This window comes from Oryctolagus cuniculus, chromosome 13, assembly GCF_051225735.1.
Source record: "Oryctolagus cuniculus isolate XC-2025 breed Fujian yellow rabbit chromosome 13, ASM5122573v1, whole genome shotgun sequence".
NCBI lineage: Eukaryota > Metazoa > Chordata > Mammalia > Lagomorpha > Leporidae > Oryctolagus > Oryctolagus cuniculus.
The window spans coordinates 105,514,264-105,541,509 of record NC_142879.1 but is presented as its reverse complement, the minus strand read 5'-3'; the positions used below and the strand labels follow the sequence as shown (position 1 = coordinate 105,541,509).

The window sequence follows — 27,246 nt, the reverse complement described above, 5'->3', positions numbered from 1 at the left end:
GTCCATTTCTGCTGCTTTCCCAGGCCGTTAGCAGAGAGCTAGGTCAGAAGTGGAGGAGCAGGGACTCTAACAGGTACCCATATGGGATGCTGGGATCACAGGCGGTGGCTTAATCTCCTGCTCCACAATGCCAGCCCCCATTTTATAAATTGTTTACAATAACATCTTTTTAATTTACTTTATAGTCAAAGGCTTAATGTTCCAATAAATACAAAACTTTTTTTTTTAATTTGGTGGAGGAAATGTGCATCTTTCCCACTCGGACCCAATTCGGCTTCCTCTCCCAGCTCCTGGGTATCTTGGTAATGACTGTCCACCTTGTTATCCCGCGGGTGTAAAAATGAGGCTAATGGCCTTTTCTCACTACATCTCATTATGCTGGGATTTTTAAGCTCCACTATTTGGTGTCTTCTTTATGGGTGAGCATTATTTGCTGCTGTTCTAAATGTGATCTCTTCCTACTTGGTAGACATACTCCCTAAAAATATGCCTGTTAAGAGTTCCTGTGTGGCTGATTTGAGAATTTCGATGAGCCAAAGGTGGCCTTCGGAGGGGACACTCTTTGGAACCGTCATGTAAAAGTCCAGGCAGCAGCTCTTTAGAGATGTCAGCTCAGGAAGCTGTGTTCCTTTTGGGTGGTTTAATGGTCTGTAGTTAATGATGAGGTACAGATGGGCACATGCAGTACAGCTGGGCTGGGGTTAGCCTCTCTCAGCTTTCCGAATGGCATGATGATTACAGCCACTGAGGGCCAGAACCCTACCTGGAGTCAATAACCAAAAGCACAAAGATCAGGCAGGGGCTTGTGGCCATAGCCTGTGCTTCCGCCTCCCCGACTTCCCAACAAACACACACACACGCACACATACACACACACACACCCATATATACACACACACACAGAGAGGCTGTTCTGCCCAGCCAGTACTACATCCCCCATCCTGAGCCTGGCCTGTACCAGGCATTTTTATAATAGGTATTTTCCATGAAATTTTTGAAGTCCCCTGTATGTAAAATTGGCTTGGAGTTACTGTGTACTGAGGTTTCAGGTCCATTTATTATTTTCAGCATCTTATTATCTCAAGAAGCCCAAATAAGTCAACAATGATAATAACAATAACAACAATAACAACAAAAACACTTTCAAAATAGGCAAAGGACTTGAATACACATTTGTCCAAATACATATGCCAATGGCCAAGAGGTATTTATCATTAGAGAAATGCAAATCAATGTCACAATGTGATACGGCCTCATGCCCATAAAAATAATAATGAGTGATAGTGAGCATGTAGAGAAACTGGGACCCTTGGGCCTCACTGCTGGTGGGAAGGGAAAATGGAACAGCAGTTATGGAAAGAAGTTATGGCAGTTCCTCAAAATATTAAAAAGGAGAATTATCAAATATTTGATCCAGCAAGCTCACTTTTAGATCTCTTCCCAACACATTTGACAGCACAGTCTTGAAGGAGTAATTGTACCCCATGTTCATAACAGTCTTACTGACAGTCACCAAAAGGTAGATTCAGTCCACGTGTTCATGGAGAGATGGACGGAAAAGCAAGGTCTGCGCTACCTGGTGGAATATTATGCAGCCTTAAAGGGGAAAGAGGTTTCTGACACCTGCTGAAGCATGGCTAAGAAAATAAGCCAGTCACAGACAAATGCTGTGTGATTCCACCCATATGAGGAACCAAGAGCAGCCGGAAATGCAGAGACAGAAGTAGAACGGGGGGTGCAGGGACTGTGGGGAGAGGAGAATGAGACCTTCGTTAGTGGGTGCAGAGTTTCCGTTTTGCACAAGGAACAGGAGTTGTCCAGATGGATGGTGGTGACAGTTGCACAACAGTGTGCATGCACTTATGGCCACCGGAATGTCCACTGGAGGTCACATGTATTTACCACAGTGCTTTTAAAAAGCGTTAAGTGAAGGATGCCATCAGCAGGCTTTGGAAACATAACCAGGAAAAAAATAAAACCTGCGGATGGAATGGATCTTTTCTTTGTATGGAACTAATTAAAAATATGCTCTTTTTTTTCCCCCCCCAATAGAGTCATTTTTCTCTGAAGAAGGGAGCTGCAGCCTTAGGGATTGGAACAGACAGCGTGATTCTGATCAAATGCGACGAGAGGTGAGCACGAATCTGGATTCCTGTGGGTTAGCAGTTTACAAAGCCACACTAACACCTGTGGGTCTGAAAACAGGATACGACTGTGCCTCCCTCCCAGTCACTGCCGTTGGCTCTTTCTTTCTTTTTCTCTTTTTTATTTAACTGGTACTTTTTTGTTTGCTTAATTTTTGAGAGGCAGAGAGAGAACTCCCATCTGACAGTTCACTCCCCAAATGTCAGCTGGGGCTGGGCCAGTTGAACCCACGAACCAAGAGCTCAATCCAGGTCTCCCCTTTGGGCAGAGGGACCCAATTACTTGGACCATCACTACTGCCTCCCAGGGCCCACGTAGCAGGAAGCAGGAGTCAGAGTTAGGCATCAAACCCAGGTGTTCGGATGTGGGCTGTGAGCATCTTGACCACTAGGCTGGACGGCTGCCCCTGCTGTTTCCACTTAACATGAACTCCTGCTTGGAGGCTTCAGACACTGTTTCCTGATGCCACGGAGACTCTCATAGCCCTCGGCTGAATCCAAACCTTTGTCTAATCAGTCAAAGTGTTCTGCACCAAGACAGAGCTGAAGGGCATCCATCATCCGGGCACTTGAGCAATGCCAGGCCAATTGAGCTCTGATTTACGGGGTATCATCTCTGCAGATTGTGTAAATTTGATGGAGTGATTACAGAAGGTGGAGAGTTTAGTAAGCAGGGAATAAATAATGCCCCAGGACCCCAGCAACTTGGTGCTAGGACCAGAGTTCTCTCTGAGGAAGTCCCTGCCTTCATTGGCATCCGAATTTCATAGCATCTCTGGGATCAGGGAAGATTTTGGGGAGGAGATTTAAAATATTTTCAGACTATCCATGCAAACTGTAGTCCTAGGGTCAGTCTTTAAGGATTGACTGAGATCTTTCACTACATTAAAAGGAAGCCCCCTTAATTATTTCTTTAATTAGCACGGATGGGTGATCTAATTTTTTATTTCAATAGCATGTCGTTATTAGCCAGATGCGTCAAGACTGTGTCAGTAGGCTCTGAGAAAGTGGAGGGCAAAATTCCAGCTCCCTGGCAGTATGGACTCCAGGTGGGAGCTGCAGGAGACGGTTAAGTGGTTGGACTGTGAGACGCGGCGCGTTTTGTGTGTGTCGGGAAGGTGTGGAAAATCCAGCCTGCAGGAGGGACTTGACCTGGGGTTTTCAAGTTAGAGTTGGATAGGCAGAGGGCAAGGCAGGGGCAAAAACAGAGCATTAGATCCCACCAGCAAAGCCACAGAATGGAGGAAGGAGCAGGCTGGGGAGGCAGGCCTGACCGCAGGGAGGAAGGTGGGGACAGCCGTGGCAGTCAGCTGGCTGCGTGGCCCTTGGAAAGCTGTAACCGCCCAGTGGAATAACACCTGTGTTCATCCCCTGGACTAGTTAAATAGGATTACTGCTTGTCTATACCTTGCCATGTTGCCCAATTTCTTCTATTTGCAATGACGTTTTAATAATTACTTTCATGATTAAAAAAAGAATTAATTTTTCCTCTTGGGATGGGGTGCTAAACTTAGCATTTGACCTCGATAGATCTAGAAACAAGAAAGTATTTTCTCCAAGTAGGACGTGAAGGAAACACCCTGCAGAAAGCAAGGGAAGGAAGGGAGTCCCTGGCCGGTAGTGCTGGATGAGCAATGAGACCTGGGGACCAACAGAGGGCACGACCCCACTCTTAAGGCAACAGGGCTGCTGCTCCACTCTGAAAATCGGGCCTGACAGGAAGCAGGCTTGGCTGGATCCACCAAGCCAGCCAGCCATGGATTCGGGGGACCGGAAGGCTGGTGTGCAGACAACCGCCTTCCTGAGGTCAGAACGTGCCGGCCTGGAAGGAGGAAGAGCAGAGAGCAAGCAGGCAAAGGTATTTGGCCTAGAGGTTAAGACAGGGTCAGAGCTCCATACCCCGCATCAGAGGGCCTGGGCTCACTGCCTGGCTCCGCCCCTGACTCCAGCTTCCTGCTAATGCACCCCCTGGGAGGCAGTGGTGCTGGCTCAAGTACTTGGGTTTCTGACACCCAGTGCGAAGACCCAGGTTGAGTTCTCGGCTCCCGGCTTTGCCCTACCGCAGCCCCAGTCATTGTGGGCATTTGGGGAGTGAAACAACAGAGGAGAGTGCACACACACACTCTCTCTCTCTATGTCTGGCTGCCTCTCTAATTAATTAGTTAATTAAAATAAAGCAGAGGGGGGAGGCCGGCGCCGCGGCTCACTAGGCTAATCCTCCGCCTTGCGGCGCCGGCACACCGGGTTCTAGTCCCGGTCGGGGTGCCGGATTCTGTCCCGGTTGCCCCCCTTCCAGGCCAGCTCTCTGCGGTGGCCCTACAGTGCAGTGGAGGATGGCCCAAGTCCTTGGGCCCTGCACCTGAATGGGAGACCAGGAGAGGCACTGGCTCCTGGCTTCGGATCAGCGTTGCGCGCTGGCCGCAGCAGCCATTGGAGGGTGAACCAACGGAAAAGGAAGACCTTTCTCTCTGTCTCTCTCTCTCACTGTCCACTCTGCCTGTCAAAAAAAATATATTTAACCAATTTTAGAGGTTATTAGAAAAACTAAAATATGTTTTTTAAAAAGATTTCATTTATTTATTTGAAAGTCATAGTTACACAGAGAGAGGAGAGGCAGAGAGAGAGAGAAGTCTTCTATCCGATGGCTCACTCCCCAGTTGACCACAACAGCCAGAGCTGTGCTGATCCAAAGCCAGGAGCCAGGAGCTTCCTCTGGGTCTCCCACATGGGTGCAGGGGCCCAAGGACTTGGGCCATCTTCTACTGCTTTCCCCGGCCACAGCAGAGAGCTGGATGGGAAGTGGAGCAGCCGGGTCACGAACTGGCATCCATATGGAATGCTGGCGCTTCAGGCCAGGGCATTAACCCTCTGTGCCACAGCGCCAGCCCCTAAAATATGTTTTTGAAAAAATCACATTGTCACCCTGTGTCCTGGCCAGACAGAAGTAGCCTACCAGAGAGAGGCCACAGCGTCCTAACCAATGCTAGAACTGATGGGTGTCTAAACCTCTGAGTCTGTGTTTCTAAGCCTAGAGATTGGTGTTGCCTTTTTTCCCCTTTCTGTCTATGATTTGGAGGTCATGTTTCTTTTCCTAACTAGACATGATAGCACAGCGATTTCTCCACATTCCTGCAAGCGCTGTGAGCTGTGTAACAGCTGAGACGTGACCCTGTCAGAAAGCATGGCAGGGCCTTAGGAAGCCGACGCTGGGGCTGCGCGGTCTGAATTCCAGTCTCAGCTCCAGCGCCGGCTTGGGCAAAGGTCTCTCCACGCCAGTGTTTCTCCAGCTGAGAAAAAGAAAGAGCAATGGCAGCTGCTTCAAGGACTGTTAGGAAGATTAAATGAGTTGACAAAGGCAAGATGCTAAAAGTGGAGCAAGCACAGAATTTTGTCTCCTGGATTCTGTTTCCCGATTCCTGGTGTCACTTCTATAAACAAGCTTTCCATCTGTCAGGGAAAGCCCTGACGTGTCCACAGCTTCTCTGCTTTGGGTTATTTCTATGAATAACCACCGTGTGAATTGTATCTTATAAATGCCCTAATTCAGAAGGGGATATAGCTCAGGAAGTTACCTTTCAAAAGTTTTACCAGCCGCTTGTCCTAGTGGTACTGTGTGTGGAAAGAAAACCTTAAGGCTGTGTTCATACCTCCTGGGTGCCTTCAATTCCATATTGGTTGTTCACATCACCTGTAGAGGAGGGGTTTCAGACCGACACCCTGCCCTTAGCCATTTGAGTGGAATTGAAAGGTTTGGGTTTAGGGGCCAAGGAGAAGGCCCTGGACAACCACAGTAGCCACCATGCTGGCTGGAAGCCATCCAGACTTTCCCGGCTGCCGTGTCGTTATTTTCCCTATTGGGAGGAAAGTCCATGTGAAGATGAGAGAATCGCACTGGGCAGACACAGTGCAGCCCTGCCTGCTTGCTTCTCTTTGCGTGCTTTGGCTGAGTTCACCCAGACTTCCAACACATGAACCTGGGCCCACTCTCTAAGGCTTTCATTTCTGGCCATGATTCCTGCCGACTCGGCACATTAGTCTACCAGTGTCCAGGGTGATGGGCTCTGTCTTGTTCTGCAGAGAGTTAGCAGAGGGTTCACATGTGAAGGGAAATGTCATCCAGAGAGACAACCCATGCTGTGCCAGGGACAAGCCCAAAGCCACGGGTGGAGGAGAATCCCGTGAGGTTTCTGCCCTTGTTTAGCAGTGGCAAGGGCCTGACTGGCAACCCTGCAAAGTGAAACATGGTTCTCAATCAAAAGGACGAAAGAGAAATGTTTGGTAAATCTTCATTTGTTTGGACTGGAGTGTCTCCAGGTTGAAACTCAGAGACCATGCCTCATTGCACTCGAAACCACAGATGTGAGCAGGATTGTGGCTTGTGCAAGGCACCGAAAGGGTGTGCTGGGAGGATGGGTCAGAATGGCCTTGGCGAGATGAGACATCACGAAAGGAGTTGAGCTGGAGAGCAAGACCTTAGTTTCGGGTCAGATCATTTTGAAAGAGGAGTGAAGGTGGGCGGGAGGCTGGAAGCTGGTGGCTGCCCCAGCACGGTGGTGGGAACAGCAGGGATGAGTGCTGGATTACTGAGACCTGTTGACTGGGTGGTGTGCGGGCATCAGGAACTGGGACCATGGGGGGCATGAGCCTGTCTCTGGAGGAAGGAGTGGTTGACAAGGAGAAAGGCTGCTGTTACTGGCTGAACAGGATTTGGCTTCCAATCTCACGCAGATACTTAAACCCCCAAGTTTTAGGGTGGCAGCTGGTGGACTAACGGCTGGTAGATTGGTGTGGCGGCTTGCTCCACTCGTGGTGTCTGCAGGCGGGCCTGTAAGAAGTGACTGGGTTGGATTAAGTTTCTAGGGTGGAGTCTGCGATTGGATCATGGTGACTGTATCAGGAGGAGCCCTAGGAGGGCAGATGAAACTTGTTTTCTGTCCCCTGGGCATCCTTCTGCCACCTCCAGCCTCACCAGCTGCCTGAGTTAATGGGGCCACCAGATCGTGACTGTGAACCCCAAACTGTGGGCCAAAATAAACCTCCACCCTTCCTACAAAACCTCTCTTAGGTATTTTAGTTGTAGAAATGAAAAGCTGACCCATACAGCTACCAATAGATCAAGTGAGGACCAATGGCCGCCTCTGGGCTTTACTTAAAGGGGGCAGCTGGTGAGTTTGGGCAGAATAGTTTCCAGGTTTTTTTCTCCAGAAACCTTTTATTTACTTAAGGTATACAAACTTCATGCATTTCATAAACACAGCTTTAGGAACACAGTGATTCTTCCCACCGTACCCATGCGCGGGTGAGAGCAGAGGCAGTTTGCTGTGGGTTAGGGTTAGGGTTAGGGTTAGGGTTAGGGTTAGGGTTAGGGTTAGACTTAGGGTTAGGGTTAGGGTTAGGCTTAGGGTTAGGCTTAGGCTTAGGCTTAGGCTTAGGCTTAGGGTAAGTGGTAGATGGGGGAAGGGAGAGAACCATGACTGGGAGGAGGTAGAAAGAAGAGGCTGGGGAGTGTTGAATCCAGGGTGGCTTTTGGTTTTTGCTGTTTTAAGAAGAAGGACTTAAGCCCTGTTTGGCAGTAAGGAGAGGGACCTGCTGTGAGGAAAGATGCATCCCATCAACAAAGAAGCAAACAGCGCAAGTGTCACCGCCCTCCATGAAGCCTTGATTTGTTTGGCCAAACTTGTGTCGGCTCCTTCTCTGAGGAGCTTGCAAGAACTCTGCCAGTATCTCACGTTGTAAATTTGGAAGGAAACCATGGGGAGACAGCCACTGAGCGTGAGGGGAGAGCAGGGCAGGGAGTGGGGGAAGATGGGCGTGGGGACCAGGCTCTGGGCACCGCATCTGCTGAAAGGCAGCCGATGGTTTCAAACCACACACCCTAGTGAACCTTCTAACGAAAGGTTCTTAGATATTAACGTGCTCAACTTTTTTTTCACAAAAATTTTTAAAATAATTTAAAAAAAAACATAAAGAAAATGTGAAAGAATAATATCCAGAGCTCCCATATGCCCTGCAGCCAGATCGCCTGTTGTGGACATTCAGACGTGTTTGTTTGCTTTATTCTGTTTGCTCTCCATATATGTGTACATGATTCCATAAGCCTACTGAATGTAGTGAATGTGACATGGATTAGCTACCTATGTGTCACTTGTCCCAACTATTTGAGAATGCCTTGCAGAAATCATGTCCCTAAGCCCCTTGATTCATCCATGTGAATTTCCTAAGAACAAGGATATTCACTTACATAACCACAGGACAATTATCAACGTCAGAAAATTTGACATCAGCACCATACTGTGATTAAATCTACACGTCTTACTTAAATGCCATCACTTATCCCAGTAATATCCTTTGTGACTGTTTCCTGTCCAGAACCACACATGGCATTTCGTTGTTGTATCTCCTCAGTCCCATTTAATCCAGAACATTCCTTAGCCTTCCTTTTTCTTTTTTGACATTGATAGCTTTGCAAAGTATGTTAAGCCGTTTATTTTGTAGTGAGTTTGGGGTGTGTCTGACCTTCCTTCATGGTTAGATATGAGTGATGGGCGGGTCTTCCAGGGATGTGACACTTGGCTCTCTCCAGAGATCTGTCCTGGTGTCAGTAAGTTCCTCTGACTATTTGGTGACAGTGGGGTCTGCCAGCTTTCTCCACTGTAAATACCATGCACATTTTCTCCTTTGTGGAGAATCAGTATCTTGTAAGGGATGCTTTGAGACGGTATGATTATCCCATTCCTCCTGAAATAAATGGCCACCCACTGCTTCAGCATCCATTCCTGGATTGTGCCTGGATTATTATTACATGGTTACAAAATACTGGTTTTCCAAGGCCATCCCTCCTTCTGTGAGTATGCATCAGTTCCTTCCTCTGTCACAGTGAGAAGCTCCTCTTGCCTTGTTGTGTCTTTGTGCTCTCCTCTCTAGTGTGGACTCCAGGGGATTTTTAGGAATTAAATCAATCTCTCCCTCCGCTTCCCCCCTCCCACTCTCATTTCTCCATCTCCTTCTCCTCTCCTCCAGAGACTCCTTTACATTATTCAAATCACAAGTAATTTACTGTAAAACCGTACAGAAAATAACTCTGACCAAGACGCGAGACATCTGATCCGCGTGGGAGTATGAGTTGCTGGCTTTCCTAGATCCAAAGTCAACCCCACAACTCTTGATAAGTCTTTCGGTTAATGCTTTAATATCACAAATAGCTACATTGTAGCATTTTTCTCAGCATGTCACCCTAGCTTGAAATTTCATTTCCTTGTGTTTTATAGGACCACACTTTATCATATAACTTATATAAGCAATTGGAAGCATAAAAGTCTGGGGTGATTGTACTCTTTCATGAAATGAGCTCAGTTGCAGCCAGCATCTGAAGGTGGTTAAGGATGCCAGTCGTTTTTCAGGTCCGTGGGCAGCTGTGGAGTGTACTGCAGCGGCACAGACCTCACAGAGACACTGGGTCCATGACTATGGGATGGAGCAGGGCTGTGAGCAGCCCTCTGAGAGCCACACTGCCCATGGGTTTGGATGCAGAGACCTGGACAAGGGTGGGGCTGGTGGTGTGTGTGCTCCCTGTATTAGGGAGGATTGTAAACCATATTAGCTGACTAGTACTACGTGTTTATTAGGTGCCACATGGAGTCCTGGGCACTTTATATCATCAATGCAATTAATTCATTCAATTGATGGCATCAAAGAGTGTATTTGCCTCACATTTACCTGGTGCTGACGTAGCTTATGAGGTGTCTCCGTCTCTACAACAGTATTAAACAGTGCAGCCAGTTCTTTCTACATCTGGCCTGTAACACCTCACAGGTGCACACGTCCAAGGTCACACGGCTGTGAGTGAAGTCAGGGCTTGGACTGGCATTCACCAGCTAGCATGCCTCCCTCCTTCTCTTTTTATTGTGAAAGTATATGTATACCATAAAGCTATCATGTCAACCCTTTGTACGGGTATGTTCCAGTGGTACTAAGTACACTTACACGGTGTACTGTCATCGCCACTATCTGTATCCAGGACTCTTCCTGAAATCCAGTGCCCATTCAGTAATGAGTTCCCGTTACCTCCTCCGCCCAGGCCCACGCAGCCGCCCTTCCACTTGCTGTCTCTATGTGTTTGACTACTTTAGGGCCCTGGTTCATATAAGTAGAATCACACGGCAGTTGATTTTTTTTTTTTATCTTTTATTTAATGAATATAAATTTCCAAAGTACGACTCATGGGTTACAATGGCTTTCCCCCCCATACCGTCCCTCCCACCCACAACCCTCCCCTTTCCCACTCCCTCTCCCCTTCCATTCACATCAAGATTCATTTTCGATTATCTTAATATACAGAAGATCAGCTTAGTATACCTTAAGTAAGGATTTCAACAGTTTGCTCCCACACAGAAACATAAAGTGAAAAATAATAGATGATTTTTTTTAATGATGATGAAATCAGATCAGACCTATTGTCATGTTTAATCCCAGTGAGAGTCAAGTTGGGAATTGATAATTTCTTTTTTTTTTTTACAGAAGATCAGTTTAGTGTACATTAAGTAAAGATTTCAATCGTTTGCACCCCCATAGAAACACAAAGTGAAATATACTGTTTGAGTACTCGTTATAGCATTAAGCCTCAGTGTACAGCACATTAAGGACAGAGATCCTACATGAGGAGTAAGTGCACAGTGACTCCTGTTGTTGACTTTACAAATTGACACTCCTGTTTATGGCATCAGTAATCTCCCTATGCACCAGTCATGAGTTTCCAAGGCTATGGAAGCCCCTTGAGTTCTCCGACTCTTATCTTGTTTAGACAAGGTCATAGTCAAAGTGGAGGTTCTCTCCTCCCTTCAGAGAAAGGCACCTCCCTCTTTGAAGACCTGTTCTTTCCACTGGGATCTCACTCACAGAGATCTTTTTACCAGAGTGTCTTGGCTTTCCATGCCTGAAATACTCTCATGGGCTTTTCAGCCAGATCCGAGTGCCTTTAGGGCTGATTCTGAGGCCAGAGTGCTATTTAGGACATCCGCCATTCTATGAGTCTGCTGAGTATCTCACTTCCCATGTTGGATCACTCTCCCCTTTATTTATTCTATCGGTTAGTGTTAGCAGATACTAGACTTGTTTATGTGCTCCCTTTGACTCTTAGTCCTTTCATTATGATCAATTGTGAACTGAAATTGATCACTTGGAATAGTGAGATGGCATTGGCACGTTCGACCCAGCCATCCCACTCCTTGGAATTTACCCAAAGGAGTTTAAATTGATACACAAAAAAGCGGTCTGCACCCTAATGTTTATTGCAGCACAATTCACAATAGCCAAGACCTGGAACCAACCTAAATGCCCATCAATGGTAGACTGGATAAAGAAATTATGGGATATGTATTCTTTAGAATACTATACCGCAGTAAGAAACAACGAAATCCAGTCATTTGCAACAAAATGGAGGAATCTGGAACACATCATGCTGAGTGAAGTAAGCCAGTCCCAAAGGGACAAATACCATATGTTCTCCCTGATCGGTGACAACTGACTGAACACCAAAAAGGAAACCTCCTGAAGTGAAATGGACACTATGAGAAATGGTGACTTGATCAGCATAGCCCTGACTGCTAATGGACAACTTAATACATTATCCCTCATAGTATTTTTTTTTGTCTGTTCTACTTAATATGACTGGTTTAATTCTGTAATTATCACACAGTTATTCTTAAGTGTTGAAAATTAACTGAAATGTGATCCCTGTTAAACATAAGAGTGGGAATAAGAGAGGCAGTTGATGTTTTGTGAGTGATGCATTTGATGTCCTCAAGGTTCATTGTTGTTGTAGCACGTGTCAGAATTCCCTTCCTTGTTAAGGCCGAATGAAATCCCACTGTGTGTATAGACCACTTTTTTAATCCATTCCTCTGTCCACAGACACTTGGATGTCTTCCACCTTTTGGCTACTGTGAGTAATGCTGGTAGGAACGTGGCGGTATGATCATGCTTAGACTCCACTTTAGTTGTTTTGGATAGATAACTAGAAGTGACCTTGCCAGATCCCATGGATGGAAATTCTATTTTGATTATTTTCTGGAATACATGCTGCTTTCCATAGCTGCTGTTCCATTTTATATTCTCACCAACAGTGAGTGCCCAACAGTTCCTGTTTGTCTACATCCTCACCAAAACTCATTGTTTTGTTTCTTTTGACAGTAGTCATCCTAATGGGTATGTGTGGGGGCGGAGGGTGGAGGGTTTCTCACGCTGCTGATTTGCGTTTCCCCAAAACTTAATGATGTTGGCTATCTTTTTGCAAATATCCTGGTCATTTGTACAACTTCTTTGGAGAAATGCCTAGTCAAGTCCTTTGCCCATTTTTGGATTGGGCTTTGTTGTGGTTGAGTTTTAGGAATTCTTTATGCTGCATATCAATCCCTTAACAGATAAGTGATTTGCAAATATTTCCTCCCATTCTCTGTGTTGCCTTCTTACAGGGTTGATAGTGTCTTTTGATACACAAATATTTGTAATTGTCATAAGCCTAATTTGTCTGTTTTTTTTTTCTTTTATTGCCTGTGCCTTGGGCGTCATGGCCAAGAAATCATGTCCAAAGCCAGGCCGTGAAGGTTTTGCTCTATGCTTCCTTCCAAGAGTCTTACAGTTCCAGCCCTCACTCAGGTCTCTGATCTATCCTGACTTCATTTATAGTGTACGCAAAAGACGGCCCCTCCTTTAAAATAACATAACAATATTTTCTTATTCCAGAGATAAAAAAGAGAGAGACCTAGATATTATCTCTCATAATACTTTGGAGCACATAGTTCTATAAATACTTGCATTTATTTAACACAAAAGGGACTACAGTACTTAGTTATTAAAATTTTACTTTTTATATAATAACATCATGGATAATCTAAAATCATCACAAATTCCTTCATGCACTTCTCAATCACTATATATAGTGATTATATAGAATTATATGAGAGGACTTCAAAAAGTTCATGGAAAATAGTATTAAAATATACATTTACTTTGGTGTAAAAATTTTTGAAATGCATATATATAAGGGGTCTTCAATAAAATATGTATTCTGAAAAACTATTCATGACTCTCGAAAGTTTTTTGCACCAAAATGAACTTTTATTCCATTTCCATGGATTTTTTGAAGTATACTTGCAGTACTTAACAGACTTCTATTAAACATTCACATGGCTCTATGTTTCTAGTATTCAAAATATGCTAATATAAGTACCATTGTGAGTAAATATTTGCACGTATCATTATATCATCTTTCTCACCATAAAGCCCCTTGTGGACTTCCTGAGCCCAAGACTAATCCTGTGCTTGGAGCTGTGTGGTGACCTTGTGGTCATGTCGTCTTTCATAAAAGACAAGCCCTGTTTTATTCCCCCCCAAGCAGGGTTCCTGCTCACCAAGTCCTCATTCGTTTTGGGAAGCCAAACCTTAAGTGACATGAGTCAGTTTGATGGGTGGAATTTTTTTATTATTCATATCTTCATTTGCATTTTGATAATTAGCACAGTTGAGTGTTTTATGCTTACCAGCTATTTATAGTTTAAAATAAAAGAAAGCCCTCTTTCTCATGCACATTACAAATATTTTCTAAAATGTATCTGCTTTTTAATCTCATTCATGGTATTTATAAAAACGTTTCTTTTTTTGGTAGTCAGAGTGATCAGTAGTTTCCCATTTTCGACCTTTAATGTCTTGTTTGAAAAATCATTCTCATTCTTAGAATGTGTTACTAAGCATCTAGTTTCCCCTAGAAACTTTATATTATTATTTAAGTAGTTGATGTAACCACAATTTATTTAGACCTATGACATTTAGGAAGTATGTTTTGTTTTGTCAAGTGTTCCAACACTATTTGACATCCAAAGAGAAAGAAATCATTGACTTCTAGGTACTGAATTAATCTTGGGCATTTCTCATCTTTTAGTTGTTTTCCATTGGTTTATCCACCTGGCTCTATTAGCACATTTGCAGGTCACTGTAGTTTTACATTATGTTCTACTGTGCAGTAGAAATAAATATGCCTCTTGTTCATCCTTTCTTTTCCCCCACTAATTATTTTTATCCAGTTGTATGTTAGAATTACTTTTCCCATTTCTCATTCCCCTAAAACTCGCACAGGGGCACCTGTTGGAATTGTGTTTAGATTATTAGTAACATGTATTGGTAATGTTGACTTTTCTCACCAAAGAACATAAGTCTCCCCATTTCTTTAATTCTTTTTATGTCCTTTGATAGATCCTTTTCTTATAGATTTTATAAGATCCTATTAAATTTGTTTCCAGATATTTTTTAAATTTTTCTTGCCATTGTTAATGCTATCTCTTCATTATACTTTCTATTGGTCATTATTGAAATATGATAAACACTTTGACTTTTGAATTTTTTAAGACTTCTGATAGCTTCAGTTACTCATTTAGTTTCAATATTATTATTTCATTTCTCTTCCAATAGTTATTACTTTCTGAGTTCATTTATTAGTTCAAATGTTAATAAGAAAGTTCTTTTTCCTCAACTATATATTGAGCTAGAATTGAAAAATAAAATTTATACTTATTTAAGATATACAACATGATATTCTGATATACATTGTGAAATGATTGATGCAGTCAAGCTAATTAACATAACTACCACTTCACATAGTTATCCTTTCTGTGTGTGAGAAAACTTTAGACTTAGAAATTTCCAGTACAGATGTTCTTCTACTTACCAAGAGGTTCCATCCCAGTAAACTCATCATACATGGAAAAAGTGGAAAATGCATTTAATCCACCTGACCTATGGAATATCAATTGTCTCTCTGCATGACCTGCCTGGGAGCTGGGCTCACACTCATCACCCAACATCAACAGAAGGTGTCAGCTGCATACTGGCAGTCCAGGAGAAGTTCAAACTTCCCAGTTAGAAGTATAGTTTCTATTGAATGCATGTGGCTTTCACATCACCACCATGTTGGGAAATCCAGAATCTAAACATTGTAGGTCAGAATTACCTGCACACAATACATGATTATTGATTATGGTCACCATGCAGTATGTGAGCTCTGCAGAACTTATTCAGTGTAGAACTGAAGCTTTGCACTATTTGACCAACAGCTACCCACTTCTCTCAGCCCGATGCTTGTTAACCACCCTTCTTCTACTTCTAAGAGTTTGACCTTTGTAGATACCAAATATAAGCAAGATCATGCGATTGTCTTTCTGTGCCTGGCTTGCTTCGCTTAGCTAATGTACCCCAGGGCCATCCATGTTGTAGCAGATGACAGGATTCCTTCTTATTCAAAGCTGAGAAACACTCCATTGTACATATTTACTGTATTGTCTTTATCCATCCATTTGTTGATGGACACATACATAGTTTCTTTGTCTTGGTGATTGTGAATAAAGCTGCAGTGAACTTGGGAGTAAAGATATCTCTTTGTGGTAGTGATTTTATTTTCCATGAATAGATACCAAGAAGTAGGATTGCTGGACCCTATGGTAGATATATTTTTAATTTTTTGAAGAACTTTCATTTTCCATATGGCTGTACTAATTTATACTCTCAACAACAGTACATCAGGTTTCCTTTCCACATCCTTTGACCTTTAAAATTCCTTTAATTATTTTATCATAATTTTATTTGAAAATGAAAGAGAAGAGAGAGATCTTCCAATTACTAGTTCACATTCCAAGAATCTCTAATAGCCAGAGGTGGACCAGGCTAACGCCAAGAGCCTGCAACTCCATCCCATTTCCCATGTGGATAGCAGGGACCCGAGTACTTGAGCTGTCATCTACTGCCACCTAGGCTACACATTGGCAGGAAGCTGGATCAGAAGTGGAGTCGCTGGGGATTGAATCTTGAATCAGGCACTCCCATATGGGATGCCACTGTCCCAGATGGACACTTCATGCTGAAACACATGCTGACCCCACCTTTTGACTTTCTGGTGGCCATCCTAACAGATGTCAAGTGATACCTCATTGTGATTTTGAACTGCATTGCCCTATGGTGATTAGTAATGTTGAGTACCTTTTCATGTACCTGTTGACCATTTCTATATCTACATTGAAAAAATATCCATTGAGTCCTTTACCCATTTTTCAATCAAGTTATTTGCTTTGTTTTCATTTTTTGTTCTGCTATTGAGTTATATGCATTCTTTATATATATATATATATATATATATTTGGATATTGCTTGGGCTAGTATGGACATTTTGACAATATTGATTCTTCTAACCCACTAACACAAACTATCTTTTTTGATTATTTGCTTCTTCTATATCTTTCCTAGATGTTTTATGGTTTTCAATGTACAAATATTTTACCTCCCTGATTAAGCTTATTCTTAAGTTTTTTATTCTTTTTATACTATTATAAGTGGAATTTTTTTCTTAAATTTTTTGGATAGTTTGTTGTTATTTAGTAGTCATACATTTAATTTTTGTATGTTTGTTTTTATGTTCTGTAATTGTACTGAATTTATTAGTTCTAACATTTGCAGGAGAGTCTTTAGACTTTATTTATTTATCTATTTATTTTAAAGATTTATTTTATTTGCTTGAAAGACAGAGTTACAAAAAGGCAGAGGCAGAGAGAGAGAGAGAGAAAGGACTTCCATCTGCTCATTCACTCCCCAGATGGCCGCAATGGCTGGAGCTGCGCTGATCTGAAGCCAGGTGCCTCCTCCTGGTCTCCCATGTGGGTGCAGGGGCCCAAGCACTTGGGCCATCTTCCACTGCTCTCCCAGGCCACAGCAGAGAGCTGGATCAGAAGTGAAGCAGCTGGGACTCGAACTGGCGCCCACGTGGGATGCTGGCACTGCAGGCGGCAGCTTTACCTGCTATGCCACGGTGCCGGCCCAAAGGGTTTTTTTTTATACCAATTAGCTTCTTCCTTTCTGATTTTGATGCTTTTAATTATTTTTTCTTACTGATGGCTCTGGCTGGGACTTCCAGTACCATGTTAAGTCAAAGTGGCATCTGTTGGCATTGTTGAAAGCTTTTCTCCATTGACTCTGTTAACGATGAGCTTGACATATATGGCCTTTATTGTATTGGAGTATGTTCCTTCTGTGCCTAATGTGTTGGGAGATTTTGGGATGTTGAATTTTGTCAGATGCTTCCTCTGTATCTATTGAGGTGATCATATGGCTTTAGCATAATGTTTTAGCATTAACATTCTGTTAATGTGGTACATAATATTTATTGAGTTGCATGTGTTGAACCATTCTCGCATTCCAGGAATAATTCCAGTTGATCTTGAGTATAACCCACAGTGTATAATCATTTAAAGTGTTGCTGACTTCAATTTCTAGTATTTTATTGAGAATTTTCACATCTATGTCCACTAGAAATATCAGTCTATAGTTTTCTTGTAGTGTCCCGGTCAGCCTTTGGGATCAGGTAATGCAGGCCTTTTAAAATGAGTTTGAAATTACTCCTTTCTCCTCAATTACGTGGAAAAGTTTAAGGATTGCTGTTAATTTTTAAAGTAATATTTGATAGAAGCCCCTGGGTTTTTCTTTGATGGGAGAGTTTTTTGATTAGTGACTCAATTTTTTCCTTTTTTTTTTTTTCAAGATTTTATTTATTTACTTGAGTTACAGACAGAGAAAGGGAGAGACAGTGAAATGTCTCCCATGCACAGGTTTACTCCCCAATGGCCACAACACCCAGGGCTAGGCCAGACTGAAGCCAGGAGCCACAAACTTCATCTGATTCTCCCATGTGGGTGCAGGCGCCCGGGGACTTGGGCCATCTTCTGCTGCTTTCCCAGGCCACAAGCAGGGAGCTGGATGGGATGTGGAGCAGTTGGGACACGAACTGGAGCCCATATGGGGATGCCAGTCCTTTAGGTGAAAGATAAACCCACTGTGCCACAGCACCAGCCCCTGTTTTCTTTTATTTTCTGATTTTTTCTTACTCATTATTAGGCTGAATGGATTTTCTATTTCTCTAAGAGAATATGCTTGTTGCTGTATTTAATGGGAGTTTATCTGTATTTGGTTTTTGCTTTGAAATAGATTTTCTTTATTGTGCACCAGGAGCTGGCTTTCTCTTCTTTTCTCTTCCCACTTCCTTCTCTCCTGCCTTTTCTCTCCTCCTTCTCTTCTTCCTCTTACGAGATGGGTGTTGACTTTCATAAATTCAGTTGAGATGACACTAGGATTCTCCAACTTTGATCTATTTTTAAAAACTTTTTTTTTTATTTGAGAGGCAGTGAAAGAGAGAGAGAGAGAGAGAACTGGTTCACTCTGCAAATATCTACAACAGTTGGGGCTGATCTACAACTGAGGATCTGGGAATTTAACCCACATGGGCAGCAGGGGCCCGGCTACTTGAGCCATCACTGCTGCCTCCCAGAGTCCACTAAATTAGCAGGATGCTGAAGTCAGGAGCCAAGGTCAGGCATCAAATCCAGACACTCAGGTTCTGAGACAAGAGTGTCCTAAATGGCATTTTAACTACTATCCCAAACACCCACCCCTAACTTTGACCTATTGATAGCATGAGTTGTACTAAAAAGATTTTCTATTAATTTACATTCTTGCATTTTTGTAACAAATCCTACTTGGCCCTATGCTTTAATTTCTTTCTGGATTATATTTACTAATATTTTATCTATGATTTTTGTATCTTAATTTATAAGATATACCTGAAGATTTTTCTGGGTTATCTTTCACAAATTTTATGTTCAGAGTTAGCTAGATTCGGAAAATGAATTTCACAGCTTTTCATTGTCCTCTGTATAAGAATTTAAAGAGAATTCTCTGCTATTAGTAGAATTGTTAAAATTCATCACTAAAGCCGGCACCGCGGCTCAATAGGCTAATCCTCCGCCTTGCAGTGCCGGCACACCAGGTTCTAGTCCTGGTCGGGGCGCCGGATTCTGTCCCGGTTGCCCCTCTTCCAGGCCAGCTCTCTGCTATGGCCCGGGAGTGCAGTGGAGGATGGCCCAAGTGCTTGGGCCCTGCACCCCATGGGAGACCAGGAGAAGCACCTGGCTCCTGGCTTCGGATCAGCGTGGTGCACCGGCCACAGGGCACTGGCCAAGGCAGCCATTGGAGGGTGAACCAACGGCAAAGGAAGACCTTTCTCTCTGTCTCTCTCTCTCACTGTCCACTCTGCCTGTCCAAAAAAAAAATTCATCACTAAAATGTCCAGAATTTGGGTCCAGAATTTGGAAGAGAGTATTCTGGCAACTTATTTCGCACTTATTTTGTGGTTATTAGTTTTTTCAATATTCTATATATTCTTAAATTAATTCTAATAATTTGTATTTTCATAGGAAAAATTATTTCCTCAAAACTTTTAAAATTAGCATAAAACTACATAGAATTATATCTTAGCATTAAAATATCTTCACCCATAACCTCCTTTTCCACTTCAAATGTTGTTTTTCCCTTTTCTTTATTGAGCTAATCAGATATTCACATATCCATTGACCTTCTCAGTGTCCTAGCTTTGAATCTATTAAGTCTACTTTATTAACTTTTCTAATTCACTGAAAAATTTATTCCTTTTTTATATCTACATTATTTGTTACTGTTCCCCTAGTGTCTTGGAATAAATCTTCAGTTTAGTTCTTTTCATTCTCTTTTATTTAATTTCAAAGACATTTCAGGTTGTATCTTTTCCTCTGAAAATGATTTAGGATGCTTCTCATATTTTATATGCAGTATTCTCATGCCATCAATTTTTGGACGTTCTGTAATTGCTGTTTTGATTGCCTCCTTGACTCAAAAGTCATTGGAATAGCAAGCATAGTTTCTTTGCTGGTAAACTGGACCTCTTATCTTAATCCTTGTCTTCTGTCTATAGACACCTTCAGGGAAGACAGGTGATAGTTTGGAGGAGGCGGGGGAGGGGGTGAGGTAGGGTTGTTAGCATGCCTTCTTGCCCACACAATTTCCTTCCCTGCCTACTTCTCTGTCAGCTCTAATTCTGGCCCCCATTGTGAGCAGTAAGGAGGGTTCACATGAAGAAGACTCCCCAGTTACACATCCTTGCATTGCTGTGTGGTGAAAGCATGTGTCTTAGGTGTTTTGGTGAAGATCAAAGAAAAGAATATATTAGTAGAGGCACACACAAAAATCACCAAATATATCCTGTCTCCATGACCAGGCAAATAATGCTGAATCATCCCATTGTACATGTTGGAAAACAAATTCTTTTTTTTTAGAAGGTTTCTATTTAATGAATACATATATACAGCTTTTAGGAATATTCCTGCCCTCCCACCCCCATTCCCGTCCCACCTCCTATTCCCTCTCCCATTCCATTCTTCATTAAGATTTGTTTTTAATTGACTATATACAGAAGACCAGCTCCATACTAAGTAGAGATTTCAACAGTTTGCACACACAGACAGACACACAAAGTTTAAAGTACAGTTTGAAGACAAGTTTTACCGTTAATTCTCATCAAGGACAGAGATCCAACATGGGGAGTAAGTGCACAGTGACTTCTGTTGTTGATTTTAAAAAGTAACACTCATATTTTTGACATCAGTGACCATCCAAGGTTCTTGAATTAAGCTGCCAAGGCTATGGAAGCCTTTTGAGTCCACAAACTCCACTGGTATTCAGACAAGGCCATAAGCAAAGTGGAAGTTCTCTCCTCCCTTCAGAGAAAAGTACCTCCTTCTTTGATGACCCCTTTCTTTCCACTGGGGTCTCACTCAAAGAGATCCTTCACGCAGAACAGTTTTTGCCACAGTGTCTTGGCTTTCCATGCCTGAAATGCTCTCATGGGATTATCAGCCAGATCCAAATTCCTTAGGGGCTGATTCTGAGGTCAGAGTGCTGTTTAGGGTGTTTGTCGTTCTATGAGTCTGCTGTGTGGACTGCTTCCCATGTTGGAACTTTCTCTCCTTTTTAATTCTATCTATTGTCATTACCAGACACTTGGTCTTATTTATGTGATCCTTTTGACATTTAATACTATCTATATGATCAGTTTCACACTTAATGTGATCACTTTATCGAGTAAAATGGGATTAGTACCACCCAGAATGGGATTTGGAGTCCCATGCAAGGGCAAACAAATTCTTAGAAGAAAAATGTGTGGTTAATTGTTACTCTTTCTAAGTCAAACTATCCTTTATAGGGACCAAAGGGTTCATTGTTTCCAATTGTGGTAAAATTCTTTGCAAAAGACCTGGTTCTATAGCACAAGTACTTCTCTAATGACCTGTTTTGACTTCTGTTTGCTCATTTTTGCTAGCGGCATTCCTAGGGCTGGGTAGGCACAGGTAAACACCCATGGGACTCTTTTCCCCAGGAGCACTCTCTGGGGAGTTTTACTGCTGCTCTGTCATTCATTTGTAACATTTTCCCCCAAATTGGTCTGAGAAGGTTCTGTAGTCATGAGTTTTGGGCTATTTGAAACTTCACTTGGGCCCATCAACAACCCTTGCTAACTTTGTATTGTACTCATGTTAGAGAGATAGCTTTATATAGCACTGACTACTTCCAAAACAAAAAAGGGACCAAAGGCTAGGGGTGTCTGTTACCCCCATAGCATTGGGCGCCATGGTAGAAAGCACAACCTCATCAAAGGGTGAGAAAGCAACAGGCAAGTATTTCAAAAAGTTAATGGAAAATGGAATTAAAAGGTAAGTTTATTTCAGTGCAGAAAATATTCAAGTCCATGCACAGTTTTTTCATAATATGAATTTTCCATGAACTTTTTGAATGTTTTAGGATGAGGTTACATATTGGCAGTATTTTTTAAGGATTTATTTATTTATTTGAAAGGCAGAATTAGAGAGGGAGAGGAAGAGAGAGAAATTTCCCATTTGGAAATGATTACAACATCCTTTTGGGTTGGGCCAAGCTGAAGCCAGGAACCTGGAGTTTCTTCTAGGTCTCCCATGTAGGTACAGGGGCCCAAGCACTTGGGTCATCTTCTGCTGTTTTCCCAGGTGCATTAGCAGGGAGCTGGATCAGAAGTGGAGCAGCTGGAACTCAAACCTGCATCCACATGGGATATCAGCATTGCAGGTGGCAGCTTTAGTCACTGTGCCCCAGTGACAACCCCTACATTTTTTTGTGTGGGATTTTTGTTTTTACTAGCCAGTGCTGACAGCAATAAGAATTGGGCTTATAGTGGGCTTTTAGTGCATTGTTAAGATGCTTTCCTTAAGTGGTGGAATACCTGGGTTCAATTCCCAGCTTTGGCTCCTGATTGGTTTCCTGCTAACCTAGACTACAAAACAGCAGTGATGGCTTAAGTAATGGGGTTGTTGACACCCACTGGGAGACCCAGATTGAGTTCTCAACCCTTAGCTTTGGCCCTGGCCCAGCCATAGCCTTTGCATGCATTTGGGATAAGCGGATAAACACTTTCTTATCTGCTTTCTCTCTATCTGTCTGTCTGTCTGTCTCTCTCTCTTTCTCAAAAACAAAACCAAAAACAAATGGGCTCAAGGAATTGCTCAATTCAAGGACCTTCCAGAAAACCTTATGGTGAATTTACATGGTTCAGTGTAATTCTAGAACTCTGAAAATTTCCTTGTTAAGTCAATGCTAAAAATCTGGGCTTTGATAACAGCCGTAGGTCTACCGCCTACTAGTTGTGGTGCATCCTGCAAGCCACTTAATGCTGGTCCTGCTACTAGTGATAATAAGAATGAGTGCTTACTACATGCTAGGCAGAGTTTTATACTTATGCTTTATAGTATTTATAATCTTTATACAATGTTTGAAGGCAAATACGATTATCATTATTTCATAAATGAGTAAAGGAAGAACTTAATTTTTCAAGAGTGCTCAGTAGAGGATCTAGGGCAAGAACTCTTATTCCATCTCCACATTCCAAGCTCTCAGCCACATCCAGCTGTCTCTCTGAGCCTCCATCTCATTATCTAGAAGGAGAGTGTGGTAAGAACTCTCTTGGCTCACTAGGCTAATCCTCCGCCTGCGGTGCCGGCACACCAGGTTCTAGTCCCAGTTGGGGCGCCAGATTCTGTCCCGGTTGCCCCTCTTCCAGGCCAGCTCTCTGCTGTGGCCCGGGAGGGCAGTGGAGGATGGCCCAAGTGCTTGGGCCCTGCACCCGCATGGGAGACCAGGAGAAGCACCTGGCACCTGGCTTTGGATCAGCGCGGTGCGTCGGCCGCAGTACACCAGCCGCAGCAACCATTGGAGGGTAAACCAACGGTAAAAGGAAGACCTTTCTGTCTGTCTGTCTCTCTCTCACTGTCCACTCTGCCTGTCAAAAAAAAAAAAAAAAAAAAAAAGAACTCTCTTGTAGGGTTGGCAGGAGGAGCAGGGCTCATGTAGTAAGGCTTAGGGCATGACTGATCCTTCATTATGGCTGCCAGTGGTGCCGCTATTAACAATGATGTAGCAACAATCAATTCCTTTTTTGCTTAAAAATGTATTGATTTGCTTATTTGAAAGACAGACTTACTGAGAGAAAGGGGAAGAGACCACAGAGAATGAGAGATCGTCCATCCATGGGTTCACTCCCCAAAGGGCCAAAACTGCCAGGGCAGGGCAGGCCAAAGCCAAGAACCTGGAATCCCGTCTGGCTCTCCCATTGTCGATAGCAGGGCCCCAAGTACATGGGCCATCGTCTGCTGCCTTCCCAGTACATCAGCAGGGAGCAACATCAGCCAGTTTCTAACAAGAGATTCACACAGGCTCTCTTCTTTGCACACAAGTTTCTAAGAGCAGACCCAACCCCCACGGACTTAGGAAGAGTTGATAAGCTCTGTACAGTTTCAGCAGGGTCAACCCGTGGCTCCAGCACCCTCCCTTGACCCTCTGGAAGCCTGCGTGGAGGCAGACCCTCTCCAGTAACATGGTCCATGTGGTGAGTGGTTCGACCTCTTTGCTGAGCCACAGATCTGCACCCACAGCCCAGGGTGTCGTCTATATCTTTGGCTTCAGCCTGCGAAGAGAGGCCCCTCCCTCCTGGCAGTTCCCTGGAATTCTGCCTGACATTCTTGCCCAGGCGATTCGAGGGAGTTATTCAATGGACCTCACAACATCATATGCCTTTTGAAAGGCTGCCGCTAACTCAAGCTCTCCACGCAGGCCGGCCCCATCCCAGGCAGCACGGCCTCACTGTAGGGGCACTCCCTGCTTAAACACTGACAGCTCCCAAGAGCGGTGCTACAGGACGTCAGGGGCTGCTCACTGTGAGTGTACAGGCTGGGTGTGGAGAGAGCCAAACCACACATTTGTGCTGTAGAAATCCTTTTGGACTGCACACGAAGCACGCGGCAGCTGCGAGCCAGAGCTTCCCGGGCACCAGGCGATGCTTGTCTGGGGAAGCTGGGCTGGCCCGCCAGCTTCTCACCCTCAGAGGAGACTGCTGGGTGCTGCCCCATGTGCTCTCGCCCCACAGCACATGGGCTCACGGGGATGCTGCAGCCCAAGTTCCTTCTGCTCCCTGCTGACAGCCACGGCGGCTCCAACCACGGGTCATGTGCAAACGGCTCAGCTCAGTTGTTTACATTCCTCCTGGGCTGTAAAATTCCCCTTTCTTTTTTTTTTTTTTTTTTTTTTTTTTTTTTTTTTTGCCAGGCAGAGGTAGACAGAGAGAGAGAGAGAGAAAGGTCTTCCTTCCGTTGGTTCACCCCCCCCCCCAAATGGCTGCTATGGCCAGCACTGTGCCGATCCAAAACCAGGAACCTGGTGCTTCCTCTTGGTCTCCCATGTGGGTGCAGGGCCCAAGCACTTGGGCCATCCTCCACTGCCTTCCTGGGCCACAGCAGAGAGCTGGACTGGAAGAGGAGCAACTGGGACAGAACTGGCACCCCAACCAGGACTAGAACCCGGTGTGCCAGCACCGCAGGCGGAGGATTAGCCTAGTGAGCCACACGCCAGCCTAAAATTCCCCTTCCTAGAGCAGTGTTTCTCCACGTGTGGACTTGGAGCTACCTGCGGCAGTGTCACCTGTGTGCTTGTTAGCAATGCAGCTCCCCCGGCGTGTTTGTGTTAGTTGAGTGTTGTGTCCCTTGTTGGCACATAAGCCTTGGAGAGGAGAACCTGTTGTGGCCATCATGGTACCCCAACTCCTGGAACAGAACAGCACTGGGCACACAGGAAGGGCTGACTGTGGAATGGATGAATTCCTGAACTCTACACTGATCTACTGAATCAAAACACCTAGGACTGCGTCCAAGGACTCCGCATTATAAACAAGCACCTAGGTGATTCTTGTGCACGCTAGAGTTTAAGAACGATGTTCTAAAGTAATTTGGCCAATTCTAAGATAGACCAAATGGTGGAAGATGTTCTCCCAAGAGGTGCCCAGGCTCGCTGTCCAGTCAGATGTTAAGGTAAAGCTAGCATGTTAAACTCCCTGAGTTAAATTTTCCTTCTAGTCTTGTATCTCTAGCAAATGTTTGTCTGCCAGGGTTGGCATTGTGGCGTAGCATGTAAAGCTGCTGTCTGCAGTGCCAGCATCCCATATGAGTGCCGGTTTGAGTCCCGGCTGCTCTACTTCCTATCCAGCTCTCTGCTATGGCCTGGGAAAGCAGTGAGAGATGGCCCAAGTCTTTGGGCCCCTGCACCCATGTGGGAGACCCATGTGGCTCTTGGCTTCAGCCTGACCCTGCCATGGCCATTGGGACCATCTGGGGAATAAACCTATGGATGGAAGATCTCTCTCTCTCTGTAACTCTGTCTTTCAAATAATAATAATTTAAAAAAGTTTACCACCTGCCAAATGCCAGACTCTGGGCAATGATGAGTTTGGCAGGCAGAGTGCCTAGAAGGGTGTGAGGCTGCCTTGTCTAGCGTCACACTGTCCATTCCCCTCTGCTGCAAGCAAACCCTTGGAGCTGATTCTCTGGCAGGCCTGGCTCCCCGAACCACTCACTGATGTGGGAATGAAACAGATCCAGTGGTTCCTTCTGTTTTCCTGGCAAGCTTGAGGGACACCTCCCATCCAGGAAAGGCATACAAAATGCATCTTATCTTGAAAGAATTTGACTTTTCCAAATGGAGCTCCTGAATGCTGGGCTCCTCTGAGCTTGCTCTGGAAACCGGGGATTTCTGGTTACAGCCCAGCCTTTGCCAGCCTTTGATCTCTGGCAGTCACTTCCCTCTCTCAGCCCATTTCCTCATTTGGAAAATGAAAAGGGGACGGGTGGACATTGGGTGCAGTGGTGAAGCTGCCTCTTGGGACACCAGCATTGCATATCACACTGTGTGGGTTCAAGTCCCAGCTCCATTTCTTTTCTTTTCTTTCTTTTTTTTTTTTTTTTCAGGCAGAGTGGACAGTGAGAGAGAGACAGAGAGAAAGGTCTTCCTTTGCCGTTGGTTCACCCTCCAATGGCCGCCGCGACCGGCGTGCTGCGGCCGGCGCACCGCGCTGATCCGATGGCAGGAGCCAGGTACTTATCCTGGTCTCCCATGCGGGTGCAGGGCCCAAGCACTTGGGCCATCCTCCACTGCACTCCCTGGCCACAGCAGAGAGCTGGCCTGGAAGAGGGGCAACCGGGACAGAATCTGGCGCCCCGACCGGGACTAGAACCCGATGTGCCGGCGCTGCAAGGCGGAGGATTAGCCTAGTGAGCCGCGGCGCCGGCCCCAGCTCCATTTCTGATTCCAGCTTCCTGCTAATGCAACCCTGGGAGACAGCAGATGATGGCTGAAATTGCTGGGTCCCGGCCACCCACAGGGGAGACCTGGATAGAGTTCCTCATTCTGGACTTTGGCCTGAGCCAGTCCTGGCTGTTGAGAGCCTCTCAGGAGTGAGCTAGCCCAGGATGGGAGATGTTACTCTCTGTCTCTCTGTCTTTCAAATAAAAAAAAAAAGTTTTAGTTAAAAAAAGATAAGATTAGACTAGAATCAGGTCTCAAGAGTCTTCCCATTTAATATACACCTGGCTGCCTTATACTCAATAAAATGTCCTGTGTGTTTAAAGGAGCAAATTGTGCTGGGCAACCCAATCCTCCCAAAGTTCTCTGTGGCAAGCTAGGTAAAATTCGAGATTTGCAAAGCACTTTCCAAGAATTTTGCCTCAGTTTCCCTGTTTTCCTACATAGCACTTTTAATATGCTGAGACTCATGTAAAAGGCAGATAGAATGACCGAATTTCTTCCGAATGTGAACATTTTGTCTGTATCAAGACAGGAGCCAAGTATCTTG

At 44.3% G+C, this 27,246-nt stretch overlaps 1 protein-coding gene across 1 annotated transcript in view; it reads left to right on the top strand.

Moving 5' to 3' along the window:
* Positions 1-27,246, top strand: part of GAD2 (glutamate decarboxylase 2) — an 88,197-nt gene that overhangs the window by 22,003 nt on the left and 38,948 nt on the right. The window contains exon 8 of the mRNA XM_002717305.6: positions 2,053-2,132. Within this exon, the coding sequence (XP_002717351.1) occupies positions 2,053-2,132 (80 nt within the window). The remainder of the gene's footprint in view (positions 1-2,052; positions 2,133-27,246) is intronic.